Here is a 20,839-nt window from a genome sequence, read left to right as displayed (position 1 = left end):
CATTTATACATAATCTTGGGCAAACTACTGGATCTCTCCTGACACCCACAGCCCCTGTGCCTCCTCAGTGCAGCACCCCCGGCTCTGCAGGGCAGGCGTGTCTCCATCCATTCTCCTAACAGAGGAGACGGGTGTGCTGTGAGGCGCTCCATGGCCGGCCAGCCGGCAGACCCCCAGCCCAGCCCATCCCCTCCACCTCCCTCCCAGGGGCAACTCCAAGTACCACTACTATGGCCTGCGCATCAAGGCCAGCTCACCCCTGCTGCGGCTGATGGAGGACCAGCAGCACATGGCCATGCGGGGCCAGCCCTTCTCGCAGAAGCAGAGGTAGGAGGGCAGGGCTGGACCCAGGGCAGGGCAGGGCAGGCGGGGAAGGGCACACAGGCCGGCCCCCAGCAGCCGGCCCACTTGCCCATTCTACTGCAGGCTCAAGCCCATCCAGAAGATGGAAGGCATGACCAACGGTGTGGCGGTGGGGCAGCAGCCGAGCACGGGGCTGTCGGACATCAGTGCCCAGGTGCAGCAGTACCAGCAGTTTTTGGGTGAGAGCTCCCTGGCCTGTGTTTCCCCAACCATCGCCCTCCTGCCCCGTGCAGACGGTTCCCAAAGCCAGATGGCGGCAGGCAGCCTCTGAGCTGGGGAGGGCTTGGTGAGAAATGCCTGAGGACCTGCAGGGGGTGGGGGAGACATCACAGTCTCTGTCCACAGTGACAGTTCTGTTCCCAGAATCCTTCTTCAAAGTAGATTCTCATTTCTTTCAGTGCAAAGCATTTCTTGGGGGTTCTGAGCTTCCCAGTGAATCCCCTTTATACTACATGAGATTTTCTTTATTTTTGTGTTTGTTTATTTTTTTGAGACAGATTCTCTGTTGTCCAGGCTGGAGTGCAGTGGCACCATCCTGGCTCACTGCAACCTCCGCCTCCTGGGTTCAAGTGACTCTCCTGCCTCAGCCTCCTGAGTAGCTAGAATTACAGGCATATGCCACCACACCCAGCTAATTTTAGTAATTTTAGGACAGATGGTGTTTCACCATATTGGCCAGGCTGGTCTCAAACTCCTGACCTGAAGTGATCCTCCCGCCTTAGCCTCCCAAAGTTCTGAGATTACAGGCGTGAGCCACCATGCCCGGCATACATGAGATTTCAAATCCCACCCAGTTGGACATGGTTACTCGTTGGAGATGTGACGGCAGGTCCTCTTCCCTCGTGAGTCCTGTGAGGCCCACTCGCTTTCTCATCCAGCCATCCCACAGCCATGGTGTCCATGGGCTAGGACCACTCACTCGCCAAGAAGGCAGGCGTGTACCCAGTGTTTCTAAAAGTAAGGCCTGGTGCAGTGGTTCATGTCTGTAATCCCAGCACTTTGGGAGGCCGAGGCTGGAGGAATCACTTGAGGTCAAGAGTTCGAGACCAGCCTAGTCAACATGGTGAATCCCCATCTCTACTAAAAATACCAAAATTAGCCGGGTGTGGTGGCGGGTGCCTGTAATCCCAGCTACTCAGGAGGCTGAGGCAGGAGAATTGCTTGAACCCAGGAGGCGGAGGTTGCAATGAGTCAAGATCACGCCATTGCACTGCAGCCTGGGTGACAAAATGAGTGAGACTCCGTCTCAGGAAAATAAAAAAGGCCGGGTGCAGTGGCTCACCTGTGTAATCCCAGCACTTTGGGAGGCCGAGGTGGGAGGAATTGCTTGAGTCCAGGAGTTGGAGACCAGCCTGGGCAACATAGCAAGACCCCATCTCTTAAATAAAAAAAAAAAGACAAAGTAAACAACGATCCATGAAAACAGGGCCAAAGGATGCTAAGTAAACAAGCAAACTCTTGGAACCCACAGTCCAGCCACACATCCTCGATCCTGAGCACGTGGGAGCTCATTTCCCCACCTGCCCTGGAGGCTGGACATCCCATTTGTCCCATCTGTGTCTGGGGACATAGGGGAGGGTGGGGAACGATACTTCTGGCAGAGTCGAGGGGCATCACCAGGGCGACTGTCCATGGCTAGCCCCAACCTGGGGTGCTCAGGCTCAGGGCAGTGTCCTGTGGTCCTGACTGTGCCCTGGGGGCCTACCCATTCCCTGGCCAGGTGGGTACTGTGTTGCAGCCGGGACTCAGAGGCCCACGTCCTGAGGGCTGGTGCAGTGCTGCCACTCAGCAGACAGGTGGGGCTGGCACAAGACTCTCGTGTCCTCTCTGCCAGAGGAGTGTGGGCCCTCACTCCTGGGCCCGTCCTGGGCCCGGGCCAGGGGCTCGCCCCGCTGAGCATTGTCTCACCGGCACATAGGGGACCCCAGTCTGATGGGAAAGGGACAACTCAGTAGGACCCCAGGGTGGGCAGGCAAGGGGGATGAAGGGCTTCATAGTTCCCCCCGGTCCCCCAGATGCCTCTCGGAGCCTCCCTGACTTCACAGAGCTCGACCTCCAGGGCAAGGTGCTGCCTGAGGGCGTCGGGCCTGGGGACATCAAAGCCTTCCAGGTCCTGTACCGGGAACACTGTGAGGTAGGGCGGCCAGGTGGGCAGGCAAGTGGACGGGGATGCGGCCACGGGCATGGGAGGGCCATGCTGCCCCCCAGCCTCCCTGAGCATCCGCCTCTGCCACAGGCCATTGTCGACGTCATGGTGAACCTGCAGTTCACCCTGGTGGAGACGCTGTGGAAGACCTTCTGGAGGTACAACCTCAGCCAGCCCAGCGAGGCGCCGCCGCTGGCCGTGTGAGTACTGCCCGGTGACTGTGGGAGAGGGAGGGGGGAGGAGGGTGTGACCCCCAGGTGATTTTGATGCCCAGGGTTGGGGCACCTGCTTGTCCCCTGCAGTTTGTGGGGTGCACGTGTCCTTGACTGTGTGGAGTGTGTGTGTATAGCCACCCGACACTCAGAGTCGGGGGTGGCGTGCCTGACTAAGCCCAGGCGTGGGGCAGGGCACCATCTTCTCCCTGGAGTGGCAGGTTCTGGAATCTGTTTGACCCCTGTATGCAGGGTAAGGCATAGGATCCCGTCCCACGCCTCGGGCCTGTGCCAACCAGACCCTGGGGATCTTCGGGAGGCAGGGGGTACTTACCTGGGACGGGGGTACCCGTGCCCTTCTGATGCTGGGGGCAGGGCCACAGAGTGCCCCAGTGACCCTGGGTTGGGGGCAAGGTATATCTGTGCCTTTCTGGCACTTGGGACAGGACCATAGAGTGCTCCACTGACCCTGGAGTGGGGGTAAGGGGGTACCTGTGCCTTCTGACGCTGGGGGTAGAACCACAGAGTACCCCAGTGACCCTGGGTCAGGGACAGGGGCTACCTGTTCCCTTCTGACAATGGGGGCAGGACCATAGAGTGCCCCGGTGACCTGGGGTTGGGTGGGTGCCTGCAGGCATGACGAGGCTGAGAAGCGACTGCCCAAAGCCATCCTGGTGCTCCTCTCCAAGTTCGAGCCCGTGCTCCAATGGACCAAGCACTGTGACAACGTGCTGTACCAGGGCCTGGTGGAAATCCTCATTCCCGATGTGCTGCGGCCCATCCCCAGTGAGTGCTCGGCCTGCTCAGCATCCCCTGCCCCACATACACCTGCCCTGCCCTGACCGGCCCCCCGCCCCCGCCACTGCCCACAGGTGCCTTGACCCAAGCGATCCGGAACTTTGCCAAGAGCCTGGAGAGCTGGCTCACCCACGCCATGGTCAACATCCCCGAGGAGATGCTGCGGGTGAAGGTGAGGGTGTGAGGGGGTCCCTTTCTCCTATCTTGGGGGCTTAGGCCTCCGTCTCCTCTGCTCCCCAGGGGCAGTAAGATTTGTCCCCACGCCCGTTCCAGGGATGATGCCCTTGGGGGAAGGGGAGACCTTCTCTGCCTCAGGGAGCACCCTGGGCATTGTCTTTATAAACCAGTGTCCTGAGGCACCCACTTCTGAAATGCAACCCCCTTTGTGGTGTTACTGTACTCAACACAGCATCTTTTAAAAATAAAAACCAACTGCAAATATACAGTAGTTCCCTTTAGACAGCCTTGCTAGACAGTGCTTCAGGTGTGCAGAAACAGGTAAAACTTTTTAAGAAAGGCAACAACATCTATAAGGAAACATAATACTTGCCTTTTTCATCAAAAGATGCCCATTCGCTGACTACTTAGATGTGAGGAATTTGATGGGATGTGGTTGGAAAAAAACAAACAAAAACAAAACAAAACAAAAAAGCCATCGCTTGGCCCAGGGCAGGGACTGGGGCCTGTGGAGACAGTAGATGCCAGATTCAGGAGCAAACCCTTCAGAAGAACCAGCAAGACTCGTGTATTCATGTATTCACACAACCTCCTTCTCAGTAGACAGCAATGAACAAGATGGACAAAACCCCAGTCCTCTCCCAGAGCTGAGATTGCAGGGTACGAAAGAAAATGAGGCTGGGCGCAGTGGCTTATGCCTGTAATCCCAGCACTTTGGGAGGCCGAGGCGGGCGGATCACTTGAGGTCAGGAGTTCAAGACCAGCCTGGCCAACATGGTGAAACCTTGTCTTTACTAAAAATACAAAAATTAGCCTGGCGTGGTAGTGTGCGCCTATGATCCCAGCTACCCAGGAGGCTGAGGCACGAGAATCGCTTGAACCCACGAGGCAGAGGATGCAGTGAGCCGAGATCGCGCCACTGCACTTTAGCCTGGATAGAGTGAGATTCAGTGTCAAACAAAAAAAAGAAAAAGAAAATGAAACATGTTTATCAAAGCAGTGTTTGCCCTTTCTGTGCAGTGCCCTCCATATTATCTATTGTGTTCTTTCTTTTAAAAAAAAAAAAAGGCGGCCGGGCGCAGTGGCTCAAGCCTGTAATCCCAGCACTTTGGGAGGCCGAGGCGGGTGGATCACGAGGTCAGGAGATCGAGACCATCCTGGCTAACACGGTGAAACCCCGTCTCTACTAAAAAATACAAAAAAATTAGCCGGGCGTGTTGGTGGGCGCCTGTGGTCCCAGCTACTCGGGAGGCTGAGGCAGGAGAATGGCGTGAATCCAGGAGGTGGAGGTTGCGGTGAGCCGAGATCGCGCCACCGCACTCCAGCCTGGGGGACAGAGAAAGACTCCGTCTCAAAAAAAAAAAAAAAAAAAAAAAAAGGCCTTTCCTGGCACGGTGGCTCACTCCCAACATTTTGGGAGGCAAAGGCAGGAGGATCACTTGAAGCCAGAAGTTCGAGACTAGTCTGGGCAACATGGCGAGACCCTGTCTCAATTGTTATTTTAAAAAATAAAAATAAATTTAAAAAAATATTGTGCCCTGGTCAGAACACAATAAATTGGATTTTAGGGGGGCGCATGTGAGTGGACACCCGAAGTTTGAAGGTCCCGATCCTTCTGTGTCCCAACAAAAGTAGCGAGGTACATCCCTCCTTTTTTAGGAAAAAGGAAACAGGCTTAGGGAGGTTGCAGCGGGGTGGGGCCAGGGCTGGCGGGCTGCGGTTCTTCGGAAGCAGCAAGCCCCTCAATCCCTGCACGCAGGTGGCCGCGGCCGGCGCCTTCGCGCAGACACTGCGGCGCTACACGTCGCTCAACCACCTGGCGCAGGCGGCACGCGCTGTGCTGCAGAACACCGCACAGATCAACCAGATGCTGAGCGACCTCAACCGCGTGGACTTCGCCAACGTACAGGTGAGCGCGCGGCGGGGCGGGGCGGGCGAATGAGGGGCAGCCTAACGGGGCGGGGCGGGCCAGGCAGGGGTGATGGCGGCTGAGCCCCGGGCGCCCGCCCACCCGCTATGCCCCAGGAGCAGGCCTCGTGGGTGTGCCGCTGCGAGGATCGCGTGGTGCAGCGGCTGGAGCAGGACTTCAAGGTGACGCTGCAGCAGCAGAACTCGCTGGAGCAGTGGGCGGCCTGGCTGGACGGCGTGGTGAGCCAGGTGCTCAAGCCCTACCAGGGCAGCGCCGGCTTCCCCAAGGCCGCCAAGCTCTTCCTCCTCAAGTGGTCCTTCTACAGGTGCGCATGCGGCGGGATCGGGCCCGGGCGGCACCAGGGAAGGCCCGGGCGGCACCAGGGAAGGCCCCGCGTCCCTGGGGGTCTCAGGTGCTCTTCTACAACGACCCGAGCCTGCAGGCAGGGCGGGCGGGCTGGGGCCCTGGGCTTATGCCCCGGGAAGGCTGTGCGGGATCCAGCCTGAGTCGCTGGGCTGGCGCGAGGCCCGGGCGCATCGTAGCGGGGAGGAGAAGAGGGGGTCGGGCCAAAAGGGGCCTGACGGTCTCCTCTCCGTCGGCATTCCCAGTTCCATGGTGATCCGGGACCTGACCCTGCGCAGCGCCGCCAGCTTCGGTTCCTTCCACCTCATCCGGCTGCTCTACGACGAGTACATGTACTACCTGATCGAGCACCGCGTAGCCCAGGCCAAGGGCGAGACCCCCATCGCCGTCATGGGCGAGGTGCGCGCGGCGGGCCACTGGGCGCGCGGGCGGGGCGCCTGGCGGCGGGACCCTCACCCATTTTCTTCTCTTCTTCCTCCAGTTCGCCAATCTGGCCACCTCCCTGAACCCCCTGGACCCCGACAAAGGTAGGCGAGGCGTGTTCCCACCCAGGGCACGGGTCCCGGGGGTGGCGGACAACGGAGGGGCTCGGGAGGAGGAGGAAGCCGGGGGCGTTGCCACCCCGCCCCGAGCCGGACTTGGTCCCTGTGTCCCAGACGAGGAGGAGGAAGAGGAGGAGGAGAGCGAGGACGAGCTGCCGCAGGACATCTCACTGGCGGCTGGCGGCGAGTCACCTGCGCTGGGCCCAGAGACCCTGGAGCCGCCGGCCAAGCTGGCGCGGACTGACGCGCGCGGCCTCTTCGTGCAGGCGCTGCCCTCCAGCTAAGCCCTTGGCCTCCCCGCCCCACCCGCCCCCGCCACCCCTCCACGCCAGGGTCCCTCACAGCTTCTGTGGCTTCGTGGTCACTGCTCCAGCCTCAGCCAGGGCAGGGAGGGGGAGGCCGCGGCCCTCCTCCCTTATGGGGCCGGCACAATCAGTGGGCTGGGCGGAGCCGCAGCTGCAAACTCTGACACAAAAGACGTGCCTTAAGGAACCCGCCGCGTGCCCAGGTGCCCCGCGGGGCATCCAGCTCGGCCCCTTGGCCGCCCCCCTCCCAGGCTGCAGCATCTTCTCCCCAGCCCCGTCCTCCCACCACCCCAGGGGGCAGGCAGGCAGGCCCCCTCCCGTGCGGAACTGTTAACTTATTCAGCTCGCTGGCTTTGCACAGCCTGTCCTGGGCCCAGCCCTGAGCCCCGGGCCGGCGCAGGTGGGCGTCACCTGGGGACTCCCCACTGTCAGCAGCAGCCCTGGGACCCCCTACCCTCAGCAACCCCACTGCTTCCCCTTCTTGGTATTAAGTGCAATTAAAGCCGTGGGTGTCGCATCTTCTCCAGCGCTGGGCCTTCCCTTGCCCCCAAGCCCAAGAAGGGAGCACTGCCCAGCCCGGCTGTGGGGAGGGCGGCAGGGGGCACGGCCTCCAGCTTCCAAAGAGCAGCGGGCCACGGGGCCGGGGAGTGCCCACAGACCCCAGCCCCCGAGCCCCCGCCCTCCGCCGCTGGTTTGTAATGGAACCTTTTCTGTGCCCCTATCTTCCCGGAGACCGTGCTTCTCCTCCGTGCCGTGCGACCCCCCACCCCATGACTATTGTGCGATTCGTGAGCGCCGCCCAAGCGGAGTTGGTAACTTGTTGGGTTTTTTTCCAACCATCATGGCCTTATCTGTTCCAGTTTTCTCAGTGTTTTCAGCCTGTGAGATAGATGTTTATGGCAAGAAAAAGAAAAAAAAAATGGAAATCTGACCTATTGTATAAAAATCACTATTTTGTGTGCTCCGCGTGCTATAGCTTTTGGGGCGGCCCTGCCCAGTACCCATGCCCACGGGGCTCCCTCTCCCGGCGGTGAAAGTGTCCACACGTGTGTGGTAGTCTAGTGTGCCGAGCTGTTTTCTACCTTTTTGTAGTCTTTCTTAAAACAATAAATTCTGCTGTGATATTTGCCTATTGCTGACTCGCCGGGCCTTAGTGGGGGCCTTGGGGCCGGGGCTCCAGCTAGGCCCCAAGCTGCAGTGACAGGACCTCAATGAGGTTCAGAAATTAAAACATTTATTACATGAAGAACGGAGTGGGGATGGCCAGGTTGCCGGCCTGGGTGGGGAGGCTGGGGGCGGGCAGGGCAGGGGGAATGGGGTCCATTCGACCTCCCCGAGGGCAATGTCCACAGCTGTAGCCGAGGAAAGGGGCAAATGCACGAGGGGCCAGACCCATGCCCAGCTCGGGGTGAAGGCGGGGCACTCAGGCTGGTGGGGCAGGGGGCGCCCTCTCTCTGCCCCTTCCCAACTTAAATAGGCATAAATAAAAAGCGTCCAGACCCTCAGGCCAACAGAGACTGCCCTGCCCAGCCCCGTTCCGCAGCCTAACACTAGTGCCGGTCATCAGTCGGTGGGCCAGCCGGCCAGGAAGAGGCCACCCCAGGGAGGCGGCCGGTCCCAGGCCACGGAGGTAGTTGGAGTCAGTGTCCGGGGCGGCCCGGCCCTCACAGCACGATCCACGTGTATCGCTCGCTGTCCGCCAGAACCTTCAGGGAGCACCCTACAGGGACAGGTGGGGACAAAGCATAGAGCCCCTGCCTGCCTGGCCCTGCGGCCACACCCTCCACCTGACTTGCTTCTGGCCCAGAAGGTTCCAGAAGGCAGGGTCCTTGCTGAGTTGCCCTCCGCCTCTAGCCTGCAACTACCCAATAAATGTCTGTAGCGTGAATGAGTGACCAGCCAGGCCATGACTGGTGGGAGGCTCCTAGGCCCCACACTTTCAGGGCTGCTGAGCTGGGCCTGGCCTGGGCCGCCCTCTCCTCACCAGCCTTCCCACCCCTTTCATCAGCGCTCAGGAATCAGCTCCTGGGTGAGGACAAGTGTCCCTGGAGACCCTGACCATCACGGGGTCACTGAGCCTCACCTTTGTGCAGCGCCTCATTGGTCATCCTGTTGACGTAGCGGCCGCTGCTCTCGGGCACCAGCCACTTCATGACCATGTCCACGCAGCTCTTGCGGTAGGAGCTCCAGACACTGCCGCTGTGGGGCCAGGGGGTGAGTGGCTCTCATCGCCTTGGCCGCCCCCGACCCTGCCCCCCAGCCCTGCCTCACCTGGTCTGCCCTTTGACCTCAGTCAGGTCGCCTACACTGACTGTCTCGAAGATCCCTGTGTTGAGGTCCCATGCCACCTTGAGGCTGGTGTGATAGGTCTTTGGTCTACAGTGGAGAGGGACACAGGACAAACGCTGGGACAGCCGGGCTCCTGAACCAGGCCCCAGGCTACCCTGAAGGCCTTTTGTCTTTGGAGCAGCTATGGAGGGGCCCAGCCAGGTTGTGGCACATGGAGAGCCTTCTCACGTCCCCACGCCCCCACCCTGAAGTGTCTGCCAGTGGCCCCCCTAGTGGACAGGGAGGGCAGGATCCCTGCGCTCACCGGAGCTGGCCCTCCTCAGTGGGGGACGGGAAGGCCAGGAGCAGCAGGCCAATGTTGATGAGGACCTGATTGGTTTCTGGGCAGACCTGGGGGTGGGGGTGGACGATGCCAACTGCTGAGGGCGACCCCAGAGTGCAGGAGGCCCTGGGCCCACCCTGCCCACCCTGCCCACCCTGGGCCCACCTCTAGAATGACGATGTCATAGTCGCTGAAAGAACAGAACTGGTGGCCCCAAGTAGCGTCGTGGCGGATGACCTCATTGATAACATATTCAAAGTCTAGCGTGAGCTGCTCCACTGTCAGGTACTGGCCCTGCAGGTGAGTGGGTAGGTGCAGAGGACGGTGCCAACTGCCCCCCAGCAGCTCCCCGGGACTCTCTGTGGCCCGCCCACCACCCACACCCACCTGGACAGCAGTCCGCTCCCGCATGGGCCGCAGGTTGCGGCCACGAAGATCAGTCACCACGAAGGGCAGGGAGATCTTGTCGTCCTCGAACTCTGGGGAGGCAGGAAGTGGGGGTGGGGTGGACGGAGGCCAGGGGCCCCGTCTGGGTTGGTCTCCCCATCCCAGGCCCCGCCACATGCCTGTCCCCCGCTCACCATCCTCCGGCTCCGTCCCCTCTCCGGACTCCAGCACATAGTACAGCTTGGTGTAGTTGACGTAGCCAGGCTCGGGGGCAGGCGCCTCCGAGGCAGGGGGGCTGTCCCGGGATGCCGCCTCTCCACACAGGGCTAGGGGCTCAGAGTGCGCACGGCAGCGGCTGCCAGAGGGTCCTGGGCACAGGGCAGGCCGGGCTTCCTCAGGGGCCCCGCCCTTGGCCTCTTTGGCCCGGCGGAAGATGTCAGCCACAAACTCCTTGGCTTTGGCAATGGCGGGCGAGGGCTCGGGAGACCCAGAGGAACGGGCTGGGGCCGCCTCAGGGCAGAAGCTGAGGAGGGCAGGGGGCAGCTCTGGGCTCTGGGGTTCAGGGGGGCTGGCAGGCGCCGGGGGGCAGGTGCTGTGGTCATACAGGATTTGGCAGAAACTCCTGTCACCTAAGAAGAGATAGGGGTGGAGAAGTGTCAGTCTGGGGTGCTCCCAGCCTCGCTCAGTGTCCACAGGGGTTTTCAGAAACCCACCTTAAGGAGACACTTCTAGGAGACTTGGCTATGCTGAGATCAGTTTAAAACACCCAGAAGGGGAAAGACCTTTCTGTGCATGCACACCACGCATTCATGCGTGCAGACGTTCATGCAAACCCCTTTCTTAAGCTGTCTGCTGAGTGCCCCACACTGAGGACACAGGAGTGAACCAGGCAGACAGAACCCTGCTCTGAGGGAGCCGACACTCTACAGTGTAGAGTGTTCACTACAGTAGCATCCAGGCTCCTAACATCTGCCACTCTGTCGAGGGACATCTTGTGATTTTCACTGGCGTTTCTCTGATATGGAAGACCTAAGGCAAAGCCCTCGGTCCTTCCTGACACAAGCCAGACCGCTGCGGGCACACTTCATCGAATCGGGGCCTCTGTCTCTGCCTGCCTAGAGACGACTCCCCCAAGGAATGTGGGGAACACATGGAGAACCCCAACATATTCACTGAGCAGCCCTGTGGATGGGCCCCAACCCAGGTTTCCTCCAAGCCCCCTACAAGCAACCCCTAGAGAGGGGCCACATCCCCCAGAATGCAGCTCAGGGATGAACTTGCCCAAGGTCACATCTGAGATAAATCAAGTCCGGGCTCCCCTCCACCACCGTGACAGCCCTTCCACAACAGCGCAGGGAACAGACGGTGACAACGGCCAAGGAAGAAAGCACCCCTCTGTGTCAGCAGCTCCCACTGATGACCACGCCCTTTCCCTGGGCTGGCCCAGAGCTGATCGTCCGCTGTGGTCGTTCCTAACAGGACTCACAGCCAAAAGGGCAGAGCTGTGTCAACTCTCGCAAGCTGGGGGGTTCATGGCCAAAAACCGAGTAGCCGAGCCTCAGCAAGGGACAGCACCTCACCCTGGTATAGATTGGGGGTGAGGACAGAAGGCCCCAGATATGTCTGGGGACAGAGTGCCCTGGCCCCTGGCTTATTTGTGGGCTGCGTTATATACATTTAATCCTGCCCATTCCCCAACCACCCCCAGGGACAACCATTTCCATGGGGATTTAATGGACGTCTTTGCATCTGAGTTCTTGCAAAATTAAAACGTCTTTTTTTTTTTGGAGATGGAGTCTTGCTCTCTCCCAGGCTGGAGTACATTGGCACAATCTTGGCTCACTGCAACCTCCGCCTCCCAGGTTCAAGCAATTCTCCTCCCTCAGCCTCCTGAGTAGCTAGAATTATAAGCATGTGCCACCATGCCCAGCTAATTCTTGTATTTTTACTAGAGACGGGGTTTCACTGTGTTGGCCACACTGGTCTTGAACTCCCTGATCTCATGTGATCCACCTGCCTCAGCCTCCCAAAGTGCTGGGATTACAGGCATGAGCCACTGTGCCTGGCCTAAATCGTCTTTTTAATTTATATTAAGTGGTTCCAGTTATAGATGCCTTGTGTTTCACCCACATGTGCACACATCTGACACATGCTCCATGGATGCACATGCAGGGGCCTTCATTGGTGTTCCACAGATGCCCCCAACCCCTTGCCACCTCCTAACTCACTCCCCAATCCCCAGGGAGGGTTCTTCAGGTGGCCCCCAACTCCCCCCAGCAGTCTTGGACATACGGACCCAGTGAGACTCTGCCGGAGGGAGAGACCCGGGCACAGGGCAGCTGGGTCAGTCATAGTCACAATTCTGTTGCCAAATGGCCCCCGGGGCCCCCTCCCTCCTGTTGCTGCCAGCCTGTGGCATGATCCAGCCTCCTGACATTTGTCACTGTCAAGGGACATCTTGTGATTTTCACTGGCATCTTTCCGATATCAAACACATAAGGCAAGTGCCTGCCCACTAGCCACACCCCAAAATGTCACATTAGCATTTCTCTTCTTAAGAGAAAGGGGCGCTACGCCGTCCAGCTAGCCACCTGTGGCTATTTCAGCTTAAAACAACTGCAATTAAATCCATCACAGGCCAGACATGGTGGCTCACGCCTGTCATCCCAGCACTTTGGGAGGCCAAGGTGAGTGGATCACTTGAGGTCAGGAGTTTGAGACCAGCCTGATCAACATGGTGAAATCCCATCTCTACTAAAAACACAAAGATTAGCTGGGTATGATGGCACAGGCCTGTAGTCCCAGCTTCTCAGGAGGCTGAGGCAGGAGAATTGCTTGAGCCTGGGAGGTTTCAGTGAGCCGAGATCGCGCCACTGGACTCCAGTGAAAAAAAAAAAAAGTATCACAAGCTCAGTTCCTCAGTCACATGAGCCACATTCCAAGTGGCTGCTGGAGGCAGCCATGGTGGGACATCTCAGCCACTGGAAAGATCCCGTGGGCAGGGGTGTGGTGGGCATGGCCACATTTGTACCGCAGCATTCCCACAACCAGGCTGTGTGACCTGGGGAAGTAGCTCCCACCTCTCTATGCCTGGGGCCCCTTGTCTGTGTGGTGGGGTAGGGAGAGGAGCCGCTTCACGCGTTGCCGGGTGGCCACGAGACCGCAGGGCCTACCTGCCGAGTGGACGGAGACGGCACAGGCCACCAGGGAGTAGCTGGTGTTGAGCAGCACCACCTGGTCCTTCTTGAGCTGGAAGGCGGGCTGGAAGGTGGGGAAGGGGTAGACCACCTGGTACTTGGTGTGCAGCATGAAGCCATGCCGTAGGCACTGTGCATTCGGGTCTCCTGCAGCAACACACGCCACAGCGGCTCACTCTCAGCCCAGGGCAGAGGGGGAGGGGGCCAAGGGGGCCCTCGCCCCCTCGGCCCCCTCACCTGGGTGGGCCCGGCTGGCATCCTGGCAAGCAGCACAGCGGCCCGGCGGCGGCACGGCCACGGTGCTGACGTAGATGTCGCGGTGGTTCTCGTCGCTCATCATCATCATGTTCATGAGCATGCCGTTGGCCGAGCGGGTGCTGGGGGCAGCACACCCTCAGTGGCCTGGTCGGCGCCTGGGGCCCCCACTGCACACCCCCTGCCCCAACCAGCCAAGGCTCCCCCAGGAGCCTGGTCTCACTTGAAGCCGAAGACGATGACCTTAGAGGCGTCACTGGGCCACTCGCATACGGTCAGGTACAGGTCACTGTAGATCTCCTCATCCTGGAATAGCCGAACCTGCCGGACCTGCGAGGCACGTTCAGGGTCAGCACCGGATCAGGGAATCTGCGGGGATCCCCCGAAGCTGTAGGATGCAGTCCCTCATCAGGGCTGGGGCTGGGCAGGTAGAAGCACTCCAACAGCACCCGCCACACCCCTCCACCTTGCCTGAGGACAGCCGTGGAGGCTCCTTTCACCAGTGGGGGAGACCAGGCCAGGGTGGGCTGCAGCCGATGGGAACAATGTCCCGGGGGAGACTGCGCCAGGCACTGGTTCCAAGCCCAGCCTACCCTGAAGCCCCTTCAGCTGAGTTCACATGTATGCTGAGGTAATAGCACCCACCTCCTGGGGGGGTTCCAGGAGTCAAGGCTCAAGGCTAAAGCCAGGGTGGGTTGGTCCTAATAAAGCCAACTGGCCTAAGCCAACATGTTCTATAGCTTCATAGGGTGTGTTGAACCAAATGGAATTGCTGCTATTTACCCATTTTGAACCATAAAAATGGTAATTTCTTTTTCTTTTTTGAGACAGAGTCTCACTCTGTAGGCTGGAGTGCAGTGGTTCGATCTCGGCTCACTGCAACCTCCACCTCCCAGGTTCTAAGCGATTCTCCTGCCTCAGCCTCCAGAGTAGCTGGGATTAGAGACATGTGCCACCATGCCCGGCTAATTTTGTATTTTTAGTAGAGATGGGGTTTCACCATGTTGGCCAGGCTGGTCTTGAACTCCTGACCTCAGGTGATCCACCTACCTCAGCCTCCCAAAGTGCTGGGATTACAGGCGTGAGCCACTGCGCCCAGCCTTCTTTTTTTTTTGTTTTTTTTAGAGACAGAGTCTCACTCTGTTGCCCAGGCTGGAGTGCAATGGTGTGATCATGGCTCACTGCAGCCTCAAACTCCTGGGCTCAGATGATCCTCCTGCCTCAGCCTCCAGAGGAGCTGACTACAGGCACATGCCAATATGCCTAGCTAATTTTTTTAATTTTTAGTAGAGACGGGGTTTTGCCATGTTGCCCAGCCTGATCTTGAACTCCTGGGATCAAGTGATCCTCCCACCTTGGCCTCCCAAAGTGCTGGGATTACAGGTGTGAGCTACCATGCCAGGCCCTGGTAATTTCATATGGTTGGATCTAACACATGGAATCTTGACGATGACCCCATGAGTACATGATGATCATTTTACACTCAAGGAACCTGAGGCTCAGAGGGTGCTGTGACCTGCTGGACCACATCATCTGAAGGGCCAGTCTGGTGCTGAAGCCTCCCTACCAGCTTGAGCTTGCTGTGAACGTTGAACTCCCACCAGTACAGATGGTAGATGTAGAAGGAGAAGTCGTCGTCCCCACTGCTGCTGGTATAGGAGAGGACGTAGCGGCCGCATTTGGAAAAGCCCAGGAAGATGTGTCTGTGGGGGTGGAGGGGGCAGAGTCGCCAGGTCAGGGCAAGCCCACCACCCCTACCCACCTGCCCCCTTTGCCTGGGCTCAGCCTCACCCTGCATAGAGGAAGTCCTCATCCACAATGTTCTTGAGAGACACACAGACCCGGGGAGGCAGCTTCCGGAAGAGGCGAGGGGAGAGCTGTCCGCTGATCTGGGGAAGGGGTGGCCAGGGCACTTCAGGCACCATCTGCAGCCCCCACCCTCCTCACCCACGGCAGAGAGGCAGAGCAGCTCTCACCGGGTCCAGCCCAGCCCAGCCCACCATAATGGTCAAAAGAAGGCCAAGCTCTGGAAGGTGGGAACGACTGAGGCAGATGGGGACAGTAAAGCCAGGTGGACCTCGCTTGAGCCTTCATCTCCACCAGGGACCCACGCCACCTTCCCAGTTCCATACCTCTTCAGCCTCAGGTCCCTCTTGACTGAGCCCAGCGTCACCACCCCCCAAGAAAGTTCCCCAATCACCCTGTCCCACGCTGGGCCACTTGCTTCCCTCCCTGAAGGCTGTCCCTAAGCTGTAGGTATTTATCCTACTAAGGAGGCTGGGACAGGGTCCTGACCTGCACCCATCTGTTCCCAACCCACCAGCCTTCAAACAAGGGGGCTCCTCCTGCTGGGGGCCAGTCGAGGCAGATAGAAGGGTGAGCCTAACCAATGACCCAACTCCCTCTTCCCAATTAACTACCGCCATCCACCGGAATCCAAGGGAATCCCTCATCCCCAAAACTTCACCGCGGAGGGATCTGCGGGGACTGACAGGCAGAAGCCAGGCACAGGGATATCCGAGCAGCCTCAGTCTTGCTACCCAGGCTGACTGGGGAGACACAGCTCTGCCTTCAAGACATTCCAATCTGATGGGAAGAGTCCTGTCTGGGAAGCTCCCTGTCTGATGGGAGATAGCCCTGTCCACATGGAGGTCTCAGTCTGATGGAGGAAACAGCCCGGCCAGCCAGGCCCAGGCCGACAGGGGAGACACAGTCCCTGCCCAAGGAGCTTCCAAGCTAAGGGCGGAACCACAGCCAAGCCCAGGGAGCTCCCAGGCTAAGGGTGGAGACTGTCCCAGCCCAGGGAGCTCCCAGTCAAAAGGGGGAGACACAGCACTGTCCTTACAAAGCTACCAGCCTCACGGAGAAGGCGCAGTCCCTGTCCAGAGACACAGCCTTGCCCCAGTTACTGCCCACCTGCAAGAGATCCACATTTCTGCCCTCCAGAGCTCCCAAACTGATGGGGGAGAGAGACATCATCCCCCAGCTCTGGGAGTTTACAGTCTGATGGAGGAGAAAGAGCCTGCTTCGGTAACTCTCACTTTGCGGGGGAAGACTCAGCCCTATCCAGGGAGCTCCCACACTTTCAATGGGGAGGCCCACCCAGGTACAGGAACTCCCAACTCATGTGTGGTCGGGGCTCGGGCAGGGAGAGGAACATCAGGCGGAGGAAGCCCAAAGCCAGCGGCAGGGGCTCTGCAAAGGGGGCGGGAAGGTTCCATTACGGAAGGGCCATGGGAGCAGGGCTTTGAAAAGCCTGGATCGACCCCTTCCTCCTGATTCTCCCTGCGGCCTCTGGGGTCGCCTCCCTCCGAGCCCCCTCCCTGGGGCCCCGCCCCCAACCCCCTCCATCCCAGCCCCTTTGCCGGTCACCCGACACAACCTCCTGCTTCCAGGCCCCCGACTGAGCCCCCTCCATCCAAGCCATCTCCCCGGGCCCCGCCCAGGCCCTGCATCCGAGCCCCCTCCCCTGGGGCCCCGCCCCCAACCCCTCACCCCGCGAACGCCCTCCTCCCTCCGCCTCCCTCGTCCCTATTCCCCACCCTCCGGCGCGCTCCCCACTCCGGCTCCAGGCCTCACCTTGACCCGCTCCAGCTGCCTGAGGACGTGCTCCCGCCGCCGCCCTGCTGCCCGCTTCCCTCCGGCTCCCCCGGGGCCGCCGCCGCCGCTCCCAGCCCCGCTGTTCCGCTCCGATTTCGAGCTGGGCGCCATTTTCACCCCCTCCCTCCACTTCCGGAGCAACCGGCCCCTTCGCCCCACCCCTGCCGCCTCCTCATTGGTCCTTTTTCGGGACAGCGGCCCGCCGGTTGGGTGAAAGCCTGCACTCGCGCTATGCCTGTCCATCAAAGCCGCCTCGACTCTTGATTGGTAGCGACAGTAACAGCCCCCGCGGCCGGTTGCCGTATTCCCGCCCTGCCTTAAGGACGTACCACTCGGAAGTCCCGTTTGTTCTCCTAGCCGAGACAACTTTGACCTGAATGGTGAATATCTCTGTCTGTCTCAACGGCGTCACGCCCCCTGTGGCTAGCGGGTTTCCATGGAGACCACAGGCGGTCCAGGCCCTTGGGCTGGGCAACGGGAGCCTGTGGTCCACCAAGGCTCGAGAATCCTCAGCCCCGGGCTGCCCGCGCCCGGTCTGGGTGGGCAAAGTCCTGACGAGCATACTTGGACGGCAGAGCCAGGCCGAGGAAAGAAATTTACAAAAAAGGAAAAAACGATGGGATTCGATGAAAGCTTGTTTCCGATGGGCGGGTTGGTGGGATGATGGTGGTGATAATGATAGCATCAATCATGGATCGCTCCACATGTGACAGACACGGTTCTGAGCTTAAACAGTTCGATGTGGCAGGGCCCTGTTGTGCCCATTACGCAGATGATGGCAATAAAAATAATTGTTGAAGGTCCGCTCCGTGCATCATATTCGTTTACATTACCTCATTTATTTTATTTTTTTTAGACAGAGTCTCACTTTGTCACCCAGGCTGGAGTGCAGTGGCTTGATCACGACTCACTGCAGCCTCGACCCCGGGCTCAGATGATCCTCTCATCTCAGCCTCTTATGTAGCTGGGACTACAGGCGTGCGCCACCACGCCCGGCTAATTTTTTGTATTTTTAGTAGAGACGAGGTTTCACTATGTTGGCCAGGCTGGTTGCAGACTCCTGACCTCAGGTGATCCGCCCTCCTAGGCCTCCCAAAGTGCTGGAATTACAGGCATAAGCCACTGCGCCTGGCCTAATTTTTTGTATTTTTTGTAGGGACGGAGTTTCACCAAGTTGTCCAGGCTGGGTCTCCAACACCTGGGCTCAAGTGATCCTCCCACCTCTGCTTCCCAAAGTGTTGGGATGACAGGTGTGAGCCCCCACCCCTGACCAGCCCGTTTAATCCTCTGAACAATCTAGAAGATAGGTTTTTTTATTATCTTCGTTAAAAAAATTTTTTTTGTAGAGTTGGGGTCTCACTATGTTGCCCAGGCTGCTCGAAAACTCCTGACCTCAAGCGATCATCCCATCTTGGCCTCCCAAAGTGCTGGGATTACAGGCATAAACCAATGTGCCCGGCTGATTTCAAGGGTTTTAGGAGTTACGTGCCAGAAAACCTAAGACCAAAATATATGGTTTTTTTAAAATATGACAACACAATATCACAGTATCACAACATATCTTTTTTTTTTTTTTTTTTTTTTGAGATGGAGTTTCGCTCTTGTTGCCCAGGCTGGAGTGCAATGGCACAATCTTAACTCATTGCACCCTTCACCTCCCGGGTTCAAGCAAGCGATTCTCCTGCTTCAGCCTCCCAAGTAGCTGGGATTACAGGCAAGCGCCACCATGCCCAGCTAATCTTTGTATTTTTAGTAGAGACAGGGTTTCACTATGTTGGCCAGGCTGGTCTCAAACTCCTGACCTCAAGTGATCCACCCACCTCACCCTCCCAAAGTGCTGGGATTACAGGCGTGAGCCACTGTGCCCTGCCATCACAATGTATCTTTAGCCAAAGGTTCCCATGCTTCTTGCATACCCTACGTCCATGGAGAACAAAGCTGTCCCCAAGACAGTGGGGACACCTGGCAGCTACTGCCTTAACAAGTGATCAAAATCAACATCACCAGTGATAAAGTCATATTGACGTCATGGACCCCAGCTATGTGATAGAGAGGACATTTGTAACTGTCTGATATTATCCCCAAACCTAGAACCTCAATCTAACCATTAGACAACATCAGACATTTATCCCAGATTGAAGAATGTTCTCAAAATACATGACCAGGCCGGGTGCGGTGGCTCATGCCTGTAAGCCCAGCACTTTGGGAAGCAAAGGATGGAGGATCACTTGAACCCAGGAGGTAAAGACCAGCCTGGGCAACAGGGCGAAACCCTCATCTCTATAAAATATCAAAGAAATTAACTAACTCTACTGGGACACATCTATAGTCTCAGCCACTCGGGAGGCTGAGGCAGGAAGATTACTTGAGCTCAGGAGGTCAAGGCTGCAGTGAGCTGTGATGGTGCCACTGCACTCCAGCCTGGGAGACAGAGCGAGACCTTGTCTCAAATAAAAAACAAAACAAGGCCAGGCATGGTGGCTCACGACTGTAATCCCAGCACTTTGGGAGGCCGAGGTGAGCGGATCACAAGGTCATGAGATTGAGACCATCCTGGCTAACACAGTGAAACTCTGTCTCTACTAAAAATACAGAAAATTAGCTGTGCCTGTAATCTCAGGTGGCACACGCCTGTAGTCCCAGCTACTCAGAAGGCTGAGGCAGGAGAATCACTTGAACCTGGGAGGTGGAGGTTTCAGTGAGTTGAGATCACGCCACTGCACTGCAGCCTGGGTGACAGAGCAAGACTCTCAAAAAAAAAAAAATTTTTTTTAAATTAGCGGGGTGTGGTGGCGTGAACCTATAGTCCCAGCTACATAAGAGGCTGAGGTGGGAGGATCACCCGAGCCCAGGAGGCTACAGTGAGCGGAGATCGAGCCACTGCACTCCAGCCTGGGCGACAGAGTGAGATCCTGTCTCGAACAAAACCCAAAACCCAAAAAACATTAGAGGAAATTGAGTGAAGGGAATAAAAGAACTCTCTGTACCTTCTTTGCAGATCTGAAAATGTCTAATTTCAGGCTGGGCACAGTGGCTCACACCTGTAATCCCAGCATTTGGGGAGGCTGAGACAGGAAGATGGCTTGAGGAGAATTTGACCAGCCTCAGCAACTATCAAGACCTCATCTCTACAATGAAAAAACATATTTTTTCATTAGTCAGGTGTGTGGTAGCACGTCTGTAGTCCTATGTACTTGGGAGGCTGAGTCGGGAGGATCCCTTGTGCCCAGGAGTTTGAAGTTACAGTGAGCTGTGATTGCATCAGTGCATTCTAGCCTGGGTGACAGAGCAAGACCCTGTCTTTAATAATAATAATAATAATAATAAAATTAAAAATAACAGCCGGTCACGGTGGCTCATGCCTGTAATCCCAGCACTTTGGGAGGCCGAGGCGGGTGGATCACGAGGTCAGGAGATCGAGACCATCCTGGCTAACACGGTGAAACCCCATCTCTACTAAAAATACAAAAAAAATTTAGCCGGGCGTGGTGGCGGGCACCTGTAGTCCCAGCTACTCGGGAGGGTGAGGCAGGAGAATGGTGTGAACCCGGGAGGCAGAGCTTGCAGTGAGCCGAGATTGCGCCACTGCACTCCAGCCTGGGCGACAGAGTGAGACTCCGTCTCAAAACAAAGCAAAACAAAACAAAAAAATAACAAAAATAAAATAATGTTGTTTCAAAATTCAAAGGGGCCGGGCGCAGTGGCTCACGCCTGTAATCCCACCCAACACTTGGGCCAAGGTGGGCGGATCACTTGAGGCCAGGGGTTCAAGACCAGTCTGGCCAACATGGTGAAACCCTGTCTCTACTAAAAATACAAAAATTAGCCGGGCGTCATGGTGGGCTCCTATAATCCCAGCTACTCAGGAGGCTGAGGCATGAGAATCGCTTGAACCTGGGAGGCAGAGGTTTCAGTGACACAGAGCGCAACTCTGTGTCAATAAATAAACACATAAATAAACTCTTAAGTTTTTA

The 20,839-nt window shown here is 57.9% G+C and overlaps 2 protein-coding genes across 4 annotated transcripts in view; one reads left to right on the top strand and one right to left on the bottom strand.

Moving 5' to 3' along the window:
- The window catches only part of RFX1 (regulatory factor X1), a 46,694-nt gene extending 39,357 nt beyond the window's left edge, over positions 1-7,337 (top strand). For all 3 annotated transcript variants that reach the window (XM_032169927.2, XM_058424569.1, XM_032169928.2), the window contains 11 exons: positions 208-327; positions 427-542; positions 2,379-2,497; positions 2,600-2,709; positions 3,356-3,507; positions 3,594-3,691; positions 5,456-5,605; positions 5,722-5,930; positions 6,214-6,367; positions 6,450-6,495; positions 6,625-7,337. In XM_032169927.2, the coding sequence (XP_032025818.1) occupies positions 208-327; positions 427-542; positions 2,379-2,497; positions 2,600-2,709; positions 3,356-3,507; positions 3,594-3,691; positions 5,456-5,605; positions 5,722-5,930; positions 6,214-6,367; positions 6,450-6,495; positions 6,625-6,794 (1,444 nt within the window). In that variant the 3' untranslated portion in view covers positions 6,795-7,337. The remainder of the gene's footprint in view (positions 1-207; positions 328-426; positions 543-2,378; positions 2,498-2,599; positions 2,710-3,355; positions 3,508-3,593; positions 3,692-5,455; positions 5,606-5,721; positions 5,931-6,213; positions 6,368-6,449; positions 6,496-6,624) is intronic.
- A 684-nt stretch (positions 7,338-8,021) lies between these two features.
- DCAF15 (DDB1 and CUL4 associated factor 15) lies at positions 8,022-16,997 on the bottom strand. Its single transcript, XM_032169931.2, has 13 exons — positions 16,845-16,997; positions 15,057-15,154; positions 14,833-14,968; positions 13,489-13,595; positions 13,248-13,387; positions 12,987-13,157; positions 10,008-10,442; positions 9,814-9,905; positions 9,592-9,720; positions 9,409-9,494; positions 9,087-9,191; positions 8,899-9,014; positions 8,022-8,535 (listed from the first exon to the last, which is right to left on the bottom strand). The coding sequence occupies exons 1-13, from the start codon at positions 16,974-16,976 to the stop codon at positions 8,480-8,482; spliced, it is 1,803 nt and encodes a 600-aa protein (XP_032025822.1). The 5' UTR covers positions 16,977-16,997; the 3' UTR covers positions 8,022-8,479.
- Positions 16,998-20,839: the final 3,842 nt, after the last annotated feature.

Source organism: Hylobates moloch, unplaced genomic scaffold (genome assembly GCF_009828535.3).
Source record: "Hylobates moloch isolate HMO894 unplaced genomic scaffold, HMol_V3 SCAFFOLD_12, whole genome shotgun sequence".
NCBI lineage: Eukaryota > Metazoa > Chordata > Mammalia > Primates > Hylobatidae > Hylobates > Hylobates moloch.
Note: the sequence above shows the minus strand (reverse complement) of the source record. Positions and strands in the feature narration are given on the sequence as shown.